At 39.5% G+C, this 20,184-nt stretch overlaps 3 protein-coding genes across 3 annotated transcripts in view; 2 read left to right on the top strand and 1 right to left on the bottom strand.

The window, feature by feature from the left end:
* Positions 1–2,788, top strand: part of LOC306853632 (PH and SEC7 domain-containing protein 2-like) — a 35,345-nt gene extending 32,557 nt beyond the window's left edge. The window contains exon 15 of the mRNA XM_079391181.1: positions 69–2,788. Within this exon, the coding sequence (XP_079247307.1) occupies positions 69–275 (207 nt within the window). The 3' untranslated portion in view covers positions 276–2,788. The remainder of the gene's footprint in view (positions 1–68) is intronic.
* Positions 2,789–4,907: 2,119 nt separating this feature from the next.
* Positions 4,908–11,658, bottom strand: LOC306853619 (transcriptional activator protein Pur-alpha-like). The gene has a single exon (XM_079391162.1). It carries the CDS (start codon positions 11,165–11,167, stop codon positions 10,334–10,336), a length of 834 nt encoding a protein of 277 aa, XP_079247288.1. The 5' UTR covers positions 11,168–11,658; the 3' UTR covers positions 4,908–10,333.
* A 4,155-nt stretch (positions 11,659–15,813) lies between these two features.
* Positions 15,814–20,184, top strand: part of LOC306853157 (pro-neuregulin-2, membrane-bound isoform-like) — a 79,140-nt gene continuing 74,769 nt past the window's right edge. The window contains exon 1 of the mRNA XM_079390359.1: positions 15,814–16,350. Within this exon, the coding sequence (XP_079246485.1) occupies positions 15,939–16,350 (412 nt within the window). The 5' untranslated portion in view covers positions 15,814–15,938. The remainder of the gene's footprint in view (positions 16,351–20,184) is intronic.

Genomic DNA, 20,184 nt, shown 5'->3' with positions numbered 1-20,184 from the left:
GCAACTAACCAAAACCAATCATTTTAATTTAAAGCCATTTTAATCTTTTTTTTTTTCTGTGTCTGCAGAAATGTCGCTATGAGACGTACGTCAGCCTCCTGCAGGCCAAGTTTCGCACAGGAAGTGATGATTTGGATAAGATTGAAGCCAGTCTGTTCAGCGGGGAGGGCAAAGAAGGTTATCTGCGCAAAACTCAGTCCAGCCCGTCAATCAGCCAAGGTCAGGGGGTCAACGGACGAGCCGGTCATAAACACGCCCCAGAGCACAATAGCTGAAGAGCCTTGTTTGACCTCTGAACTCATGTGACACGCTCACGTCTGAGCCTGACTGCTATGGGTTCGAATACGTGAGACAGAGTCGAGAGAAATACAAACGTAGCATTATAATGCCCTTATTATTTCAATGTACAGTAAATTTATTATGACCATTATATGTATTATTAGTATTATTACTACAACAAAAAACATTGTTAATAATGCTATGAACATTATGTGCCAAAAAATGAGGAGACCATGACTGTATAAGTGGGAAGAAATGACAACACTGCATATAAAGTCAAGAGAAAGTGAACTGCGGCATCACAAATGTGTTGCAGAGGATGCACTGTGACATGCAGCCACGTTGTGATGTCATTTAGAATTTTACTGTGACATTACAATGACACACAAATTAGATTACATCAAAGGGACAGTTCAGCCAAAAATGAAAAATCTGATCCTCATATCATTCCAAATCTGTACAATTTTATTCTTAGGAACATAGAAGTTATTTTGAATAATGCTGGGGCCTAAATAACATCAGACCCCATTTACTTCCATTGGAAAAGAAAGGCCTGAGACATTTCTTAAAATAGCTTTTTTGTGTGTTACGCCATAGATGGAAAGCCATACAGGTTTGGAATGACTTGAAGACAAAATTTTCATTTTTTGGGTGTACTGTCGCTTTAAAAAGTTTTATGAAGGCAAAAAACATAACATCACATTGACATCACAAAGCAACAATGTAATGCTTTGGGATACTATGTGAAATGTGTGTTGTTTATTTCAATGTTTAAGTCAGTTTAATATACGGAGACGACAAAGTATTTAGTCAAAGTATGATTCTTACATGCTTTGTTCAACATCATAATCTTCACAAATGGATGAACTTTTTTGAATTTTCAAACCTAAATACAATCACTAAAAGTAAAAAGCTAAACATAGTCTATGAGCAAATTACATCATGGTCACTTAACTTCAACTTCTCCATCATTAACCTTCCAACAACAACAAAAAAAAACATTTTCCCTGAACGTTTGAGTTAGAATAGTTTGCTAGTGCGCAATAATAAATGCAACAAGGCTGTAAAGCGACTAGCGAGTAGATAAGCTTTCCTGTTCATCACGATGATGTTTAAAGGGATAGTTCACCCAAAAAATTCTGTCACTAATTACTTACCCTCATGTCGTTCCAAACCCATAAGTCCTTCGTTCATCTTCAGAACACAAATTAAGGTATTTTTGATGAAATCCAAGAGCTTTCTGGCCCTGCATAGACAGCAATGTAACTACCAAGTTCAAGGCCCAGAAAGGTAGTAAGGGCATTGTTAAAACAGTCCATGTGACATCAGTGGTTCAACCGTAATGTTATGAAGCTACGAGAATCATTAATTGTTGAATAAAGTAGTTATTTTTGTCACGTTTGCAATTCCGACGTGGCACAGAAATGACACATTTCACCTTTAAATAAATCATGACATTACTTTGCAGTGTTTGACATTCTTTACGACATCACAACGTGTTTCTATCCCAAGGCTGTGTGCGGTAATGGCTTCCTGATTGACAGGTCTGGTTTAGATGTAGCATTTGATGTAATTGTGAGACGCTCACAGTATCGGCCTACTGTTGGGGTGCATGTAAAGATTCATGTGGGCTGTCTGTAGTGCTATACAAATACCCCCTGTAATTATTTATTATGTTATATTTATTAATTGTAAATTTATTTTCTCTTTTTGGAGCCAATATAGCGGGAAGACGCTTGTAAAGATGACTACGTTTGACCCTTGATTAGTTTAACCTGCACCGTTGTTTTTTAACTCTCTTAACTGAAGAGCTGACAGCTGATTAATGGATCCAGGGATATGTCGGATGTTGGAAAATACAGTATCTTAACACGGGACAGGGTATGGGACATTGTAATTGTATGCGCACAAGCGAGGAAGGAAGACTGCAAGTTGAGTCTGAGTATGCAAAACAGTGACGAAGAGGAAAAACATTTCAGACTGAAAGCAACGCCCTCATTTTCTCTATTCAATGGACCACAAAGCCTCTATGTGTCTCTATGTGCCTGCAGAAAATTCAACCTGGACTGAATATTGAGCAGCAGGACTGCAAACAACACACCATGAACCTCCCTGCCTCTTCATCTGAATCGCTGTTGCGAATGGAAACGTCTTAATCCTGGAAACGTGTCAGTTTGGAGGAAGATAATTATTCTTGAGCCACCAAATAGGACTTTGAAACTTAACGGTACAAACTTCGAGCGAGTGCAAGTAGATTTTTATAGTCCTGTTGTAAAGCATGAGGACGTTGAAAGTGAGAGAATGAGCTTTTGGCTCTTTTATGCTTTATGGATGTGGAATGACGTAAGAGCTGCAATTTTATACATTCTTAGTAATGGCTTTCTTAAAGGGACCTCTATAGCCTACTTTTCGCTTTGGCTGTTGTGCTAACATGATTTTCCCGTTTAGGGTAGAACTCAGACGCTGTTGTAATAAAAGATTGTGATGATTATTTCACCATCTCCGCCTGTGTGGAAGGAGTCTGTGTGTTTCATCTTATTTAAAGTCCTTATTTCTGCCACACAGGTTAGTAGGAGCTCATTTGCCAAGTGCTGCATTAATCATTTCTTACAGAACAGCACTGGTACATATTTCTTCTCATATCTAATATCTTTATTGTAATACAAAATCATAGATTTTATTGGGAAATTCTATTACACACATTATGGTCAAGCAGGTATTACCAATAAATAAATCTAAGGCAGCAACTCTTCAAGTCAACATGAAACGGCAACCCATTTTACTTCCAGTTGGTGACATTGGTTGAAAAGAAAGTCACTTTAGTGGGAGCAAGTCTCCTCTGAAATAACATGCACTGAATAATCACCCACTATAAGACAAGGAATATGTGTTCTCAAAGAGTTTTTTTTTTTTTTTTCTAGTTGACTTAAGTTTAAAATGTCAGTTAAAATATAGAGCACTGAAAGAATGAGTATGAAAAACTAGCAACAATTCTGTATTTTTGCACCTTTATTTCCATCATCCCAATGTCAGTGGGTTTTTTCAATGAGGTTTTGGTTAAACGTCTGAAATATTGTATGTGTTTAATGCAAGCTTAACGGGTTAGTTCACCCAAAAATGAAAATTCTGTCATTAATTACTCGCCTTCATGTCGTTCCAAACCCGTAAGACCTTCATTCATCTTCGGAACACAAATTAAGATATTTTTGATCAAATCTGAGAGCTGTCTGACCCTCCGTATACAGCAATGCAACTGCAATATTCCCAGGTCCAGAAACGTAGCAAGGCCATCGGTAAAACAGTCCATGTGACATCAGGGGTTCAACCGTAATTTTACGAAGCTACGAGAATACTTTTTGTGCACAAAGAAAATAAAAATAATGACTTTTAACAATTAAGGTTGAACCCCTGATGCAACATTGACTATTTTACCGATGTCCTTGCTACACTTCTGAGCCTGGGAATATTTCAGTTGCGTTGCTGTCTATGGAGGGTCAGAGAGCTCTCGGATTTCTTCAAAAAAATATCTTAATTTGAGTTCCAAAGATGAACAACATGAGGGTGAGTAATTAATGACAGAACTTTCATTTTTGGGAGAACTATCCCTTTAATATCAAGTTAAGTCAAAATTATAGTTTTGTAGCTTTCAGTCTGTGTCCGTTAACACTGAAGTCATTTGAAAGCTAGATGCTGAAGCAGATGCTAAACAAACTAAATATACTGAAATAAAGGTCCCACTTTATATTACGTGGCCTTAACTACTATGTACTTACATTTAAATTAATCAATTGGTACATTGTACTTATATTTTAAAAATGCCTGCTTGTAATTACATTTTGTAATGAATTTCTGTATTTATATTTACACTGTTGACCCATCCATTACACCTTAACCCACCCTTAAACCTACCCATACCACAAAACCTGTCCCTAACTGTACCCATATCCCACCACAATATGATCAGGATAAGTACATTGAACTTATTTTTTGAAGTATAGTAATCAATATTTGAAGTGGATCAAAAAAGTTGTCTTTAGACAGGAACGCATTTTGGTTTTAGGAATTTGATTGAAGTATTTGAACCACTTCAAATGTTGACTAGTGTGCATAATAGTTAAAGCCACTTAATATAAAGGGGGACCAAAAATCATCCTGCACAGTCCAATCAAATGCTTTCTAGAGAAAATGTCTCTCCTGCCAATATGACCTAGCTCTGACTAGCAATAGGAAGTAGCATGTCTCTTGATTCTCAACTGTGGCATAAACAATAGAAAAAAGATTGTTCTCTTCTGCATGAAACTCCTGTTTCAATTGAAAGCACATGGGTTAAAGTAGGTTATTTTAAAGCAATTTCAGTTTTAAAAGAACTATTAGTTTCATGTTAGCATGTTCTGTACTAGCTTGATGCTTTGAATGGGCAATTTACCCAAAAATTAAAATTGTCATAATTTACTCACCCTCATGTGGTTTCAAACCTGTTTGACTTTCTTATGTCATTCACAAAATAAGATATTTTAAAAGTCAATGGGGACAGAATTGTAATTTTTGGGTCAACTATTCTTCTAAAGCGCCACTGGAAGTGGACGTAACAATTCAACAACATGAAAAACCAATCATTGCCAGGGAGGAATGGATGATTTATTGCAATTAGTCATTTTCAGACACAAAGGCTTTCCAACTCAAGAACAACATACGTACCTGTACAAAAACACACTTGTTACCAAGAAACATAAATCTGAATAAAGTTGTGAGAACACGCAAACAGCCAAGGGAACAAACAGAGGATGCAGAGGAGGAGGAGAATGGTTGTGGCAATGATGAAGAGTAGAACACGATGGATTTCTAAACCAATTTAAGCACCATATTCATGTTATAGGAAAGGCTGAACTGAATACCTTCGAATGTATGACTTAAGTTTAACATGGGTACACACATGAGAATAATCATCACAGTATTTTTTCATTAGACATTTTTAACCAACTAAAGAAAATAACAGTTGGTGCACTACTTAGTCATCATGCAATTTACTTTAGTAAACCTTCTGTAACACAGACAAAATAGACTTCAATATGTAGAACTTCATAGATTTCTGCCAAACAGCAATTGTCACAAAGCCTGGAAAGTAATTATAGAATCTTTGAATGTGAGGTCACCTATCAAAAATAATATGCTGATTTTTTATTTTCTTTATATATTTAAAGTGCAAGTATTTTATCCATTTGATTCAATGCTTTCTGTAAGTATAAAATACAAAGGAAAAAAACAGCAATATGCCTTTTCCTATATACATTTCCTATGCATATAGGAACACATATATAGGAATCGTATACATATTTATATATTTTTTATATATATATATATATATATATATGCTATCTTTTTTAATAAAGAGGAGCATCATATGTAACAAACCATATATACACACACATCACAGGTCATATATATATTTTTAAGTACAACACATTTGATAGGGAATAAAAAGGAAATGGTTGGTGGGATATGTGAATACCCTCCTTGTGCATTGACCCTCGATGCAGGACCCCTCCCAGACAGTCTGCTTAATACGCAAAACGCTCAGTTACATGCTAAGCAGGTCAAAGCCTTGAGCTTGAGAGACTGAAGGAACGTGAAGTATGAGAACTAACCCAAGTTGGTGACTGGCCGTGGTTTAACAGGGAAGGGGAACCGTATAATCACACACGCTTCATGAGATTAACAAGCAGATCAAGTTAAAAGGATGCACTTCGCTCTTTGTATTGGAAACTGTAGATACGTGAGGGCTTTAAGGTGTCTGTGCAGCTCCGTTAGTTCAATTATGCTCATTAAGGACAGGTGACGTTGGAATAAGCACCTGAAATTGGAGAAAAGACTGAAATTGCTCTTCCAATCCAGCATGTAGTCAGATTACCGTCTAATTTTTTGTCCCCGCATCCTGTTGTGCATCAAACCAATACTGGTCTTTGCTGGTGGAGAGCTCGAACACTATTACAAGAGAAAGTCTGGCTGAACAATGTCACCCGGACAGGACTGAGCCATTTAGTTCCCAATAGCACATTCACGATTGACTTAAAACGTGCGTATTCAATCGAGAGTGCATTTTTTCATCGTTTTGCTCTAGAAAACACCTTTAAATGTTACTTCCAGTTTAAATTTCGTACTGTGGCACGCATCGAGCAGTTTTCATAATCGGATCCGGGCAGTGATAGGAAAAAGATTTGCTTACCGGTCTCAAGAGGAAAAGAAATATAACAGTGTACAAATAGACTTAAAATAGCTCCTACAAGAGAAGCATGCTGTTTCAGATTCAGTATTGAAGAGACGCGAGGGCATATCGAGCGAGACAAAGTGCGAATGTATGCTTTAATATTGTGCAGTGGTAAACAAGAGACCAAACGCTCCACAGGAATAATGTTAACCTTGATCCCCTATAGACTTCCTCATGTGCTTAGCACGAAATGGGCCTTTAGCATGGGAGTCTGTGGATAGAAACCCCCAAACTGTCCGTAGGCTGGTGGCTTTAGTACATATAAAGGTCTCGTTTTTACAAAACCCCACATATCCGAGAATTTGTGACATTTGGGTCTGACAGCAACAGGCTTTTCACTGCAACGCTAGTGAGCTGGCTAATGTCGAGAGAGGGTTTGAGAAAAAAGTCTTTATCTTTTTTCCTTACAACATTCATAATATATTTTATCAAATAAATAGTTATGAATATCTCTGACTGAAGCATTGTGCATTTAACATTGGCTAAAAAAACCCAAAAAAACATATATATTAGCAACCGAGTATTAAACTACTCCAATCACCGAGAAGCTTTTTAAGTGACTACATCATTATATTTTTAGGTCACACAGGATTGCGTCTGATTGGCAGACAGCAGATTTGCCGCTGTATATGCAGATGCTTTCAGATGGTCCCTGTGTGTGGTGACTGGCTTAGTTAGTAGAATAAACCCTCAACTTTGACTTGGGCAGTCAAAAAGGTTAGTTTAATACGCAGAGACATGTTTCATTAGAGCGAGCCTCAAGCGTACATTTTTTGTCATTGCAGGTGACGATTATCCACACACACAAAATGCCGACATCACGCAAGATTCAACCGCAGAATCCAATCCCCCCCTCGGACCCCAAAAGGTAGCCATCAGTAATGTCTTTTCAAAAACATTGCATTATTGTCTTCTAGATACTCAAAGTAGTATTTCTGGTAATGCTTTTGTAGCGTTAACATTCATAGTTCGAATCATCTGGAATATATGACTGGATTAAAAAAAACTGAATGGCAAATGTTTAATTTGACTGTGTAGCTTTGATTATTTTTTATAGTTATCAAACCATCATTCGGCGATTTTGTAGGATTTCCAATCAGGCATTGAATAGAGTACCCATTATAAGATCTTTTAGGAAATAGTTTTGCTTTGGTGGTCCGAAGGGGAACATGAACCTGCAGTGGGACTGAATTTTGGGCAATGCCGCCATTGGCACGCAGCCTACAATATATTGCACACGATACTGAAACATTAGCACTGTAACTAAAGTGAGAAAAGTAAAATCTCAAGGTGTGATGTGACGAGGTTGACAACAAACTATTTCAGCAACTGATAAGACCGGCAGAAGTAAATCCCACGAATGGGGATATTAGCACCATACAAAAAAATCATACAGGCTACTGCCTCGGCCGTAAGTCTACTAATATAGGCCTACATTAGCATAATGCTGGGCTGTAGCGAGAAACATACGTACAACCTTATCACGCTGTTTTTTTTTTTTGTTTGTTTGTTTTTTACACGCAGCTTTTTCTTTATTTAAACCTTACTTTTTTTTAATTAATTTATATTTTTTTACACAGAGCATAAGGAGCAGACCTCCACCGCCTTTAGGTGACTACTGCTGCATTCACGTTGTGCCAGAATTACCAAAGTTTTTGACAAGCAAAAAAAACGTCTTAATCTTAATCAGTTTACGTCTTAATCATAATTTGACAAATTTCGCAAAGGCTGGCATCAAGGACAAAACCGCACATGGATCGATTTTGCCTTTAAGCACCACCACAGAAAACCAAGTAATTCTGATGCGACGTGAACACAGCACGTCCATGTTTACGTCAGTGCTGTTTGATTGCGACATCATCGTTCTTTTCCCAGTAATGTGGAGGGCCAAGAGCCCGTGTGCCTCTTTCTTTGATTGGCTTGTTGAAGAAGTCATCAAAGAAGCTCCACGAGTGGTACAGCAACTATGCCATTGTGACCCCGAACGACAAAGACAAACAGCGATCGGAAAGAAAATGATCGAACACGTAAAGCATGTAAACGTGTGGAGAATATAAGGCACCAGAGTTGTTTTTTGACGTTGTAGAGGATGCTCCGCGCAGATATTAATGCAACTCGCAGTGCGAGTCTCGCACTAGTGGACAGCTCCTTTTTGAGTACCCGCCCCCCTCCCACCCCATCCCCAAAAACAAAATAAAGAAAAATTCCCACAGAAAACGTGGGCAATTTCATAAGGATCTAAGTACATCTGATTCACAAAATCATAGTTTGTATATCTAAGTTAGCACTTCAATGAAACGGTCTGCCCAAATGTCAGTGGGCAATGGTGCAACAGGGTTCGTATTTAACAGGAACAAACGTCAACCGGTTGTTTTAGCAATGCCTTCGCTGTGCGGCTACCGAAGCACACATTGCATGACGTGTGCAAACAAACAATCTCATTTGCTTTGTGTATAGAGTTAAAAGGCAAACGAGTAAACAACATATCTAGTTTTCCTCATATGCATTTCAAGGTGCACTCTGTCATTTTTTGGTTTATGTGAGACATGAAGCTTCTTCTGTCATGATAAATTTATTTTGCAAATGAAAGTGACTAATAACATTGAGTTTATGTTGTTAATTAGCTGGTCATGTGATCTCAACATGGCGGCCCCCATGATGCAACCAGCGAAAAACTGTTTAAATAATGGAAAAATGACCAAGTGCACCTTTTAAGTCGAACCATAAGGGGTGACATCCATTTATATAAATTGGATAATCTAACAATAGTGCATGTTCAAATATTCACAGCACTCCCGCATTACTGTTCCTTCAATTCTGAAGTTCATTTGCATGTTGAACCTTTGGTTCAAACAGTTCCTAAATTATAGCTTTTGTGCTGGAAGTCAAAAGTGAGCACTAATTATATATTTCTTCCTCTTTTTCAATTTGCACCTTTGGAAATAGTATTACACGGCAAAAAATGTCCATCTTGTTTTCCAGTCAAATACAGAGCATCTTTAAAATAATTTAGATAATAATTGACAAGCAGAACTGTAGGAGTGGGGTCTGTTACTCCAAGAAGCAACAAGCCACAGTGACGTCACTCACTTTGCACACTCTTGTTAAAAACCCCAAATGTGCATGCTGAATATCAGCAGCATTTTCACATCACTTTGTACTTTTTTTTAATTAAGAAAGTACATTTTAAAACCTGCAAAAAACATTAGGTCATCAGTTTTTACACATGAAGCCGCTGCTGTCAAGTTGGCAACATGATTGACAGATGTCAGTGCTGAAGTGTTTAGAAAGCATATTGAATCGTACTACAACTGACCCCACTTGTATGTTTTTGTATAAAGTGTCATTTTACCATTGACTAGGCATGTTCATTTATTTCATTGACATTCTTTGCTGTGTGTCATTCATGAGTGGTCTGAATGTGCAAACTGTTGGATTTTACTTAAAATAATAAAAGTATATATATATGTTATTTTGATATTTATATACGTGGTCAGGATATTTGTACTGGAAAACAAGTGGTTTTTGCAGTGCATAAGAGCTTGGATGTGTCACACACGTGGGTAAAGAGGGATATACACACACTCCTGCACCATCCTGGACACGGTTCATACATCATGTTGTCGATAGCAGCGTCTTACTGTTAAATGGTGGGTAAGTGGGTAACTTCCGGCGATGAGTGAAGAGATGCAACTGTTCGAGTCTTGAGGGTTGTGTGTGTGTAGATCGATCCCGCATTACAGTAACGTCTGATTATCATGTCATTCGTTCTGTGCACTCATAGATGCATTAGTCCTCGTCCCCGTCGTCCTCGTGCAGGCCCTCCGGTAGCATCTCGCGCGCCCTCCGCTCCCGGCTCCGCTCCTGGATCTTCTTCATCTCGTCCGCGTACTTGCAGAAGGTCGTGCCGAATTTGGACCACACTTTGCAGGGCACCGTGATGGAGTTGCGGTAGGTGGGCTTCACCTCGCTGACCCGCATGAAAACGCCGTACTTGTTGGAGCCCACGTCGAAGAAGAAGCGCTTGTTGTCCACCGTCAGCGACGTGCCCTCGGGCAGCTCCGCGGGGTCCTCGTCCACGCCGAAGTCGTCGATGAGTTTGGCCAGCGCGTCGCGGAACTCGATGAGTCCCTGTGCGGGAAGCGCGATGGTCTGGCCTTGCGAGGCTGCCGGGCCGGGCCCGCGGTTGACGGTCTGCCGGATCCGGAGAAACCGCCCCCTCTGGTTCTCCTTCAGATCCATGTAGTACTTCCGATTCTCGCGCACAAGGAACTCGCTCTTAAGCGCCCTCCTGGGCTCGTCCTGAACCGTGTCAGGGTTGCTGGGGCCCAGCTGGGCGTAGTGCTCGATGAAGTCTCCTAGGTAGTCGCGGAACTCCACGGCGACGGACATGGAGAGAGTCAGGCGGCTCTTGTTTCCCCCGGCCCCGACCTCTGCTATCTTCAGAAAGCGGCCTTTGGCGTTCTGCTTCACGTCCAGATAGAAGCGTTTGTTCTGGATGTCCACCCGCTTCGAGGCGAGCTCCTCCGTGTCGTGCTGGAGTCGCGACGCGGCGCCCGGCTGCATCGGGCCGGGGCCTGTGGCGAATCCACCGTGCTCACTTTCACTGTCTCTGTCCGCCATGATGCAGCCTCCCCGCACCTTCTCTCTCCGTCTCCCTCAGCCCTGCTGCAAAAGCGACTGCTGTAGAGCGACCACGGAACTCTCGCGAGATCTGCTGCCAGAGACGCTTACTGAAGGAGGAGACGCAACCAGCCGTCAACTTGCATCAGATAAGCCGCGAAAAGATAATAAACAAAACCTTTTTACATGACATTCTGAAATTATCTAAAGCGTATTATATATTATTCTTATAATTATACCACCATTGGATTGTCTTAAAAGCAATTGTATGTTTAGAGTTAGCCTATGTAAAGGATTCAAATGTAGGCTATATCAATTCTGTCTTGACTTTTTTAAAATTATATTTATAATTGTATAATTTTGAAAGGAATCGTTTTTTAAATAATAATATGAAAAGGGTCTATTTTCAAAGAGTCACTACAAACAGGATATAAGACATTCTGTAACCATTTGTGGATTCCGATGTACAAAAAAGTAAAATGGCCTTCTCCTTTTTTGTAGCAGACTCCTAATTGTTTAAGATGCATGTGAATTATTAGCGTCTCGTTTATTTTGTGTCAGGATGTTTTTACAGAAAAGCGGTTTGTTCAGCCTTCTGAAGCATCAACTTCTCCACTGACTTCTATCCACACAGAATGGGCTCTTACATGCGTTTCGCATCTTTTATCTCATCTTGAAGTCTCCGTCTGGTGGAGGAGCTCTATTTCTGCAGTCCGTGAGATTCTTCAGATCAGGAGTGTGTTGGTAAAAGTCACATCAGCGTTACGATTGCGCATGAAGCAAAAAACTTCTTCATTTGGATCTTTTTTTTTTTTGCCATTCTTTGGAAATTTTTAGCTATTAGTTTTGTCTGTGTTCGTCACCAGATAATTACCTCTCATATTACCATGACTCGTGTGCATGTGTTTAATAAGTGTATGTGTGTGAAAGAGAGACAGGGAAAGGGAAACTCGAAAGAATAGGCTAATAAATGTCAACATGATGGTGTTTTATTATCCTCTTCCATTTATCTTGTTACAATAGTTGTGTAAGTATGTGTAATTGGGTAATGACAAGAATAAAAAGTGACTGTTCAGACTGGATTAAAACGAATAAGATGTAAAATTACATAATCACAGACAAAATGATAGGACTTAGTAATGGTGAGGATATGGACTAATAGACATACATGTCTGTTTGCTGTTCAGCACCACGGACAGCGACAGCGCCGCGCCCACAGTAGAGGCTGTCAACACGTGAATATTTCCAACTTTATTAATGAATGAATTAATTAATTCTAAGGTTGTTGCTCATTAAATGCTCTGCGGACACCTAAAAGCAAGAGTAAAAGTTACACACACACACACACACACAACTGTGCAAGTCTTAGACTACTAGTATTTTCGCAAGTAAAAAAAAAAAAACGTTTTTAAGCCTCTTTTGCTGTAGTGTCAGTAGGAAATATCAGTTTACATTTCCAAACATTAATTTTGCCTTTAATTGTAATAATCCATTGAGATTTTTGTTTGCATAAGGAGTCTGACAACAGCCAGTGCTTCACACAGAGATCTGATCTCATCATCATTCAGTCTGTCTGGGACGACATGAAGAAACAGAACAAACTGACAGACTAAATCCAGAAGAACAGTTGCAATGTCTCCAAGATGCTTCAAGAAACCTACCTGCAGTATAATCAAAAACCTACCTGCAGTAGAGTGATACAGTAGCTACAGTACTGTGAAAAGTTTTAGGCACTTGTGTAAAAATGCTGTAAAGTGAGGATGCTTTCAAAAAATAATGTCATCATAACTTGTATTAACTAAATCAAATCAACATTTGGTGTGACCACCCTTTGCGTTCAAAACAACTTTTGTCCTAGGTGCACTTGCACATAGTTGTTCAGCTTTGCAGGTACGTTTCTTTAAGTGTCTTGGAGACATTGCCACAGTTCTTCTTGATTTAGTCTGTCTTGGTTTTTTCTTATTCTTCATGTAATCCTCACTGGATTATTACAATTAAAGGCAAAAGGAATGTTTGCAAATGTAAACTGATGTTTCCTACTGACACACTACAGCAAAAGCCTTAAAACCTTCTTTTTTTTCTTTTTTTTGTAAAAATACTAGTGGTCTAAGTCTCTTGCACAGTAGAGTGTGTACACTGATTTGGGTGGTTTATGGAGACACAAATTTGTATAATGACATGGGTATGACAGAGGTATTATAATGTGAAGGTGGTTAATGAAGACACCTAATTCAAATGGCTTAAAAACATGCTAATTTTTTTTTTAAAATATATAAAAATGCATAGAGTTTCCTGTAAGGGTTAGGTTTAGGTGTAGGGTTGGTGTAAGGCCATAAAAAAATACAGTTTGTACAGTAGAAAAACCATTACATCTATGGAGAGTCCCCATAAACCACCAACGTGTGTGTGTGTACACCTACTTAACCATATTTTGGGGACAAATTTGTACCTAAAAGTGAGGTAAACCTGAAACCTCCCTTTGGGGACGTCCTCATTTGTCAAATGGGTTTAAAAATAAACTAAACAAAGTTATTTTGAAATTGTAAAAATGCACAGTCTCCTGTGAGGGCTAAGTTTAGGTGTAGGGTTGGTGTAGGGCAATAGCACATACAGTTTGTTCAGTATAAAAACCATTACGCCTATGGAGAGTCCCCATTTAGCTAAGTAAACGTGTGGGTGTGTGTGTGTGTGTGTGTGTGTGTGTGTGTGTGTGTGTGTGAGTTTTCATTTATTAGGCAACTGTGTAAGTTATAAAGAGGTGATAAAAAGGAACAGTCTTTTAACATTCTAGTACAAAGCATGTCAACGTCTTTTCAGAAATCTAATATTTGAATTCATGTCGGTTCTGTACATTTTAAAATCGTTAATATCATTTTGGTTTTATAAATAGCAATGTTTCCAAACATATTTTACTAAGTTATTTGATGAGGGTCCTCTATGTTGATTTTCTTGTCATATGACATCAATGGCTCCTGCAAGTCGGTTATGCCACAGTTACTTTTCATTTGTCAGTCAAAAATGTTCAAATATTAGTATTCTTAAACAAGATTGTATAAAAATAATTTCTGATCATTTTCCGAATTTTTTTCAGTTTTTGGTAAGTTATTTTGTATCTTTAATGAAAGGTTTTGTTAAGCTCAAATAGAGTAATTTATGGGTTTTAATTAAATGTTTCAAATAAATATAATCAAAATTATTTAAAAATACATATAATTAAATAATATACATTTTAATAAATATTAAAAACATATTAAAAATTTAAATACCGCGAAAATAAACGTTTTTGGATTTCAGGCTTAATTTAGGCTTAACTTTCAAAATTTTAATTTAATGATGGCCGTCATTAAACAACTGGCGAAAATGGTATAAACGTTTTTCAAAAATCCAACGTGAATACGAAGATTAGCCTACATTGAAAAAACTTGGTGCCTGTGTTTTCAACTAGATTTTTATCATCTCGAACATTCTTGTTCGTCATTGACCCAGTAAAGCAAACGCGAAAACAATATCGACGAGAGTCTGAAGCGAGACAGGTGTTCGCAGCGCATTTCTCTGTTGCGTTACACACTCGCGTTGTGACTGCAGATGTCGCCCTACATCAGCCTCAGGACAGGACGGCAATGGCACATTCGTTCTCTCGCGACGCATTTACGCTACGAGTCTGATGTTCAAGTTAAAACCCCAGTTCAAACCGTGCACAAAATAATCCTCCAGACTCTGGCGAATCATTCCTCTCACTAGTTTGACTTGTCATGACGGCGCAATGACCGGTCCCCTCCTCTCATTATAGAGCCCTGGGTACATGGCAAATACCCGCAGGACCTGTTGCCGGGGTAAATATGGCTGATAGGATGCTCGGTGGTTTGCTGTGTATCTGTCTTCTTGGCGCGTGGCGGATCGCTTTTTGGGGCAAAATGGTGAATGTGACCTGAATGCGGATTGTTCTCGAGTAGAAAATCACGGCAAACGCACTTTTCACCAAGCATCGATTGCATTTCCAGCTGCTTTTCGCAGCGTTAGTCATCGCATCAGCGGTCTGCCGCGGTGGCCCGACTGCCGTTTCTCTATTAGTTGATGTCGCGCGGCGTATTTACGCCAGCAGGTCGCCTTCTTTCCAGGGATTTCTTTCTACGGCTGGCTGGCTGGTCGGTCGGACGCTTCCGTGTCATTAGTGCACATTTGCGCCAGAACTTCCAGCAGACAGCTGAGATCTGCTCAAGTAAAAGCCGCTGAGCGGAGGGCGCGCGCTTGTTGCATCGCCCAGGCAAACAGAAGCGCGTCGTTTGTGCGGCGGAGCGCGTCATTGGAGCTGTTTCGCGTTTTGGAGCTGTTTTGTGTGCACGAGCGAGGCGTCTTTCTGCCCGTCCGCGCGATGTTGATGATGGCGATGATGACATTGGCTGGATAGATAGACAGAGAGAGAGAGAGAGGGAGAGGGAGAGAGAGAGATTGGGGGGGTGGGTAGCGAGAGAGAGAGAGGGAGTGTGTGCGCGAGGAGCGTCTTGCAGCAAAGGAGCGTCATTTATGCATGCATGCTTATTGAGTTTGGGGATTGTGCTTTGAAGGAGAATGCAGCAGCCCAGCAGTGACCGGAGCTGATTCCGGTTCCTCAGCGGCTGGTGTTTCCCCGTCACCAAGTGCATGGGGAAAGCGGCACACGCAGATGGCATGGACACTTGCGCAAGCCCATTCGCACTCAGTCCCCCAGCACCTTCTGCCCCGAGAGCACTGCAGCAGCGCCGCCGGCCGCCCCTGAGCCACAGCAGACGGCATGAGGAGGCTTGATCCGGTGCATTTCTCCATGCTCGTCATCGGGGTCTCCTTCGCCTGCTACGCCCCGAGTTTGGATTCGCTGCAGGACCAGGCTTACCGATCGGCCGTGGTGATTGAAGGCGAGGTGAGCTCGCTTCCCGAGAACGTCTCCGTGGAGCCCTACAGTGTGAACGTCAAAGTGCTGGACGTGTGGCCGGTGAACAGCGGCGGGCTGGAGCGCGAGCAGCTCGTCACCGTCGGGGAATTCGGCTCCGAGGCTCCGTGCGTGGCGGTGGAGAAGCACCACAGATATATCTTTTTCATGGACCCTACGGAGGACCCTTTAGTATTCAAAGCGTCGTTTGCTCCTCTGGACAGCACCGAGAAGACCCTCAAGAAAGATGTGGAGAGCATATTGTGTGAAGACTGCGGTAAGTTTATTCACTGTGACTGTGGTGGCTCTGGCTCTTCATTGTTAACGAATAACGGCTCGTTCCCGGAGAGCATCACAACGTTGTGTTTTGCTCTAGAGGAGAACGGGAAGATAGGTCGCTTGTGTTTGGGCGTCTCTGCAGTATTGTTCTAATCACCGTTATAAACATTTAGGTGTACACCAGCACACACACACACACACACACACACACACACACACACAAGAATACAAGCAGAGAGAGAGAGGGGCATTGACCACATATGTGGCAAGCCGCCTTAACATTTATTCTGCTAAACCAGCGAAAACTAATAGTGACTAATGAGTTCTTCACCTTCATCAGTTCAGTAGATGCTGGAAAGACATATGCGTTCTGATACACTGAAAAAAATTATTTATTGATTTATTTTTTTAGATTTTTGGAGTAGCCTATGTTTTACAAGATAATATTATTTCAGTCTTTCTACTTTAAAACTTCATGTTTAATTTAATGTTACTTGCTGTTTCTTTGTAATTATTTGTAAAATAGTTTCAAAGTAAATCCTACACCATTTTTTTCAGTAAAGTGACCAGTGTCTATTCAATTCCAGCTTTGGCTTTGATTTGCACAATGGTGACAAATATTGTACCATTGTTACTTGTAATACATTTTACTATTATTTTGTATGAGAATCTGTGGTTTAAGATATCAAGCATTTGCTATTCCTGTTGCCACTATCCATATTCAAGTTTTGCCAATAACAATTCTTCATTTATATCCCAATAGTTTATAGTAACTTTTTCATCTCATTAGTTGGAATTGTATGTTTTACTTGTATTATGTCAATTAGTCACGTCATAGTTACTCATTAGTAAAATGTTTTCTTTAAAAATTCTAATTATCACTAATGAATCAGTATGCACTGTAAAAAATAATAACAAAGCTCACCAGAGTCTTTCTGTGTCAAAATGTCACATTTTTATATGCGTTTTCTGAGTGAAAATTGTTTTAAAGTTAATCGTACACCAGCATTTTTGCCCAGTGTCATGTCTATACAAATAGCATTAGGAAAACTGTACTAAGACTAATTATTCGTATAGTTAACTAGACCAAATGAATAGCTACTACATTGGACCAGGAACCAGCAATGAATGGAATACATTAGTTTCAAATTATTAGTTGATATCTGAACCTCAGATTGCCACAGAAAATATTAACTACAAAAAAAAAAAAAAAGTTAATAATAGTAATTTTCACTATTGAGATTAGTAGAATAGGAATAAGTACTGTTATCAAATAAACAAATACAAATAATATTAAATAAATAGTTTTTAATCACTATTGGAATAAGTAGGCTATTAAAATAGTTAGAAATAATACATAGATACATACTAGTTAGAAATAAATGTTAAAACGATTTGCCACAAACATCAGCTTGACATGCATTAAATTACCAATTATTCTGTACTCTCAGGCAACGGAGTTCAATCAATATGAAGCAATGTACATGAATCTTCAGGCTAAGAGTCACCCATGTTCATCGGAAACACGTGATTTCACATAATGCAGCATGATGTGCCATGATTCATGCAGGTCTCTAACCTTCTCTGTGTATGTTTGATGAGAAGCATCGGATGTCTCTTGGCCATTGGGGTATGTGAAGTTTCGGGCCTCAGAATTGTGTGTAAAATAATGCAGACAGCAGCATATCAGTTAGCTTTGGGTTGGCATCAGGAAAACCACGTGATGGGAAACTGGAAATGTGCTGCCTGTGGTTGGTTCAGGATCAGGTGGCAGCGGCAAGGCCCCTACAGAAAGGGATTCCCATTCAAATGCAGATAAGATCTGGCATCACAGTCCGTCTCTATTATAATCTGACATATTGCTAAATGTTTTAGAGCCTGCAATGACATGTACGTGATTTAATTTAACATGACTTTTCATTTAATGATGTTTTCATTGTATTATATTTACATTTTATGAATTAGAAATGAGCATGGTCTCAGTGTGCTTTAAGAGCAGTGTGACTGTTTGAAACAATAGCTGCGTTTTAGTGCAGAGATATGTTTTATTTCTTCAAATTGCTTGCAGCTTGCCTTGTAAATCAGTTAATGGTTTTCAAGTGACCTTCAGAGGAGGTGTGGTTAAAATTAAGGGTTTTACATGGCACTTGATTTGTCGATTTGTTTGAGATATTAGCCTCAGCATTTTTACTTTTTCATTGTGATTTGTGATTGTGTCCATCGTCCAGAGACAGAGCCTTAAGTGTTCTCTCTCTTTAATTCCTGTGTCTCTTTCTTTTAGTCTAATGGCCTATTATTGAATTACTAATAATGTTACCCTAAAATGATATTACAAGGACTTTCTGTTTTTTTCCTGTCCTGTTCTTTACAGACAGTCATGGTTTTAGGAAACACTGTATATCTGAGACACAGACAAAAATGTGTAGTGCAGTTTATTGTAATGCATTTAATGTATATATGCCCACTTCCCCACTGTGCAAATGACCTCTTGTTATTATAATATATAATATAATATAATAACATTTAATGTAATGCAATGCATATGCAAGTATAAAAATACAAACAGGTTGCATATGCAAATATAATCAGGTTTTGGGATTATCACTTAAAATAACATCTAAATATAAAATATTGTTTTATAGTTTGGTTAAAATAATGGAGGCCATAATTTCAATCAAGCTACAAAATATTATATTTAGATAATTATATTTTATATTTACGTATTTGTTTTTAGAATGATGAATGACATTTATAAATATCAATTTTTTGCTGAGAAAATGATATCCAAGCCGGTGAAATTGGCTCATTGAATGTGTCGCTGAGCCGATATGAATGAGTTGACTTGTGAATGAATGGAAAATGGCTTTTGTTTACTCTTAAAAGTTTGGGGAAAGTGAGAGAGGAAAGAAGTATCATACAGGAATAGTGTATGTGAAGGAGGTCAGGTGATTTTAGGAGGATTTACCCAGTAAAAGCTGAAAGCTTAATGCATACCTTTAGGAAAATGTGCAGCGCCAAATCCTGTCACATAGCAAATGTTGCTGTTTGTTAGAAAGAAAATGAGAGCAGTCTTGATCCACAGAGACTGGTGCACTCAGAAACACAATCCAGCTCTGAGACTGAAAGACATGGCACATGTGGAGACCAACAGACTACAGAGACAGACAGACAGACAGACAGGGTATGAGTGAACATCTAGTCCAGTGTGACTGAACTAAATGTGACTGATCAGAGTGACCATACCTTGAACTCTGCAGAAGAAAGTGAGCAAGAGACACACACAGTCTGTAAGTTTGAATGTGCTTGCAGGAGAGGAAGAGGATTGAGAAAGAGTGTGTGTGTCAGTGCCGATGAGAGAAAGAGAGAGCGAGAGATCTGGAGCTCGTATGAATTATGCAGGCTGCAGTCTAGAGTGCAGAGTTTTAGCTGACCGTGTTCCTTTTTCTCTCATTTGCCTCTGATTTATATTTCACAGTAACTTCTCCATGTGCTCTTTCAAACACACAGAGAACAGAAAGCCGAGGGCAGTCAACCTGGCGTGTTCATGCCAGATAAAAAGCAGCCCGTATCAAAGGCGCTCAGATACAAAATGGGAAAAATTAATGAGCGTATTGATTGTGCATTGTTTTAGTATTCCGTCGCAACCAGCTCGCAACATTGTTGCTTTTCCCTCACTGCAGTCTGTTAAACATTCCTGCACAACCCCTGAAGTCATGAAGACATGCAGAACATCAGAGGCGGTGTCACAGAAACAGCCCCACCTCCTGGTCAGATTATGGTAATGCAGGCAAATCTCCCACCCGGGGGAGAGCAGCCCTTTTAGAGGAAGCTG

The sequence above is a fragment of the Barbus barbus genome, assembly GCF_936440315.1.
Source record: "Barbus barbus genome assembly, chromosome: 33".
Classification (NCBI taxonomy): Eukaryota; Metazoa; Chordata; class Actinopteri; order Cypriniformes; family Cyprinidae; genus Barbus; species Barbus barbus.
Note: the sequence above shows the minus strand (reverse complement) of the source record. Positions and strands in the feature narration are given on the sequence as shown.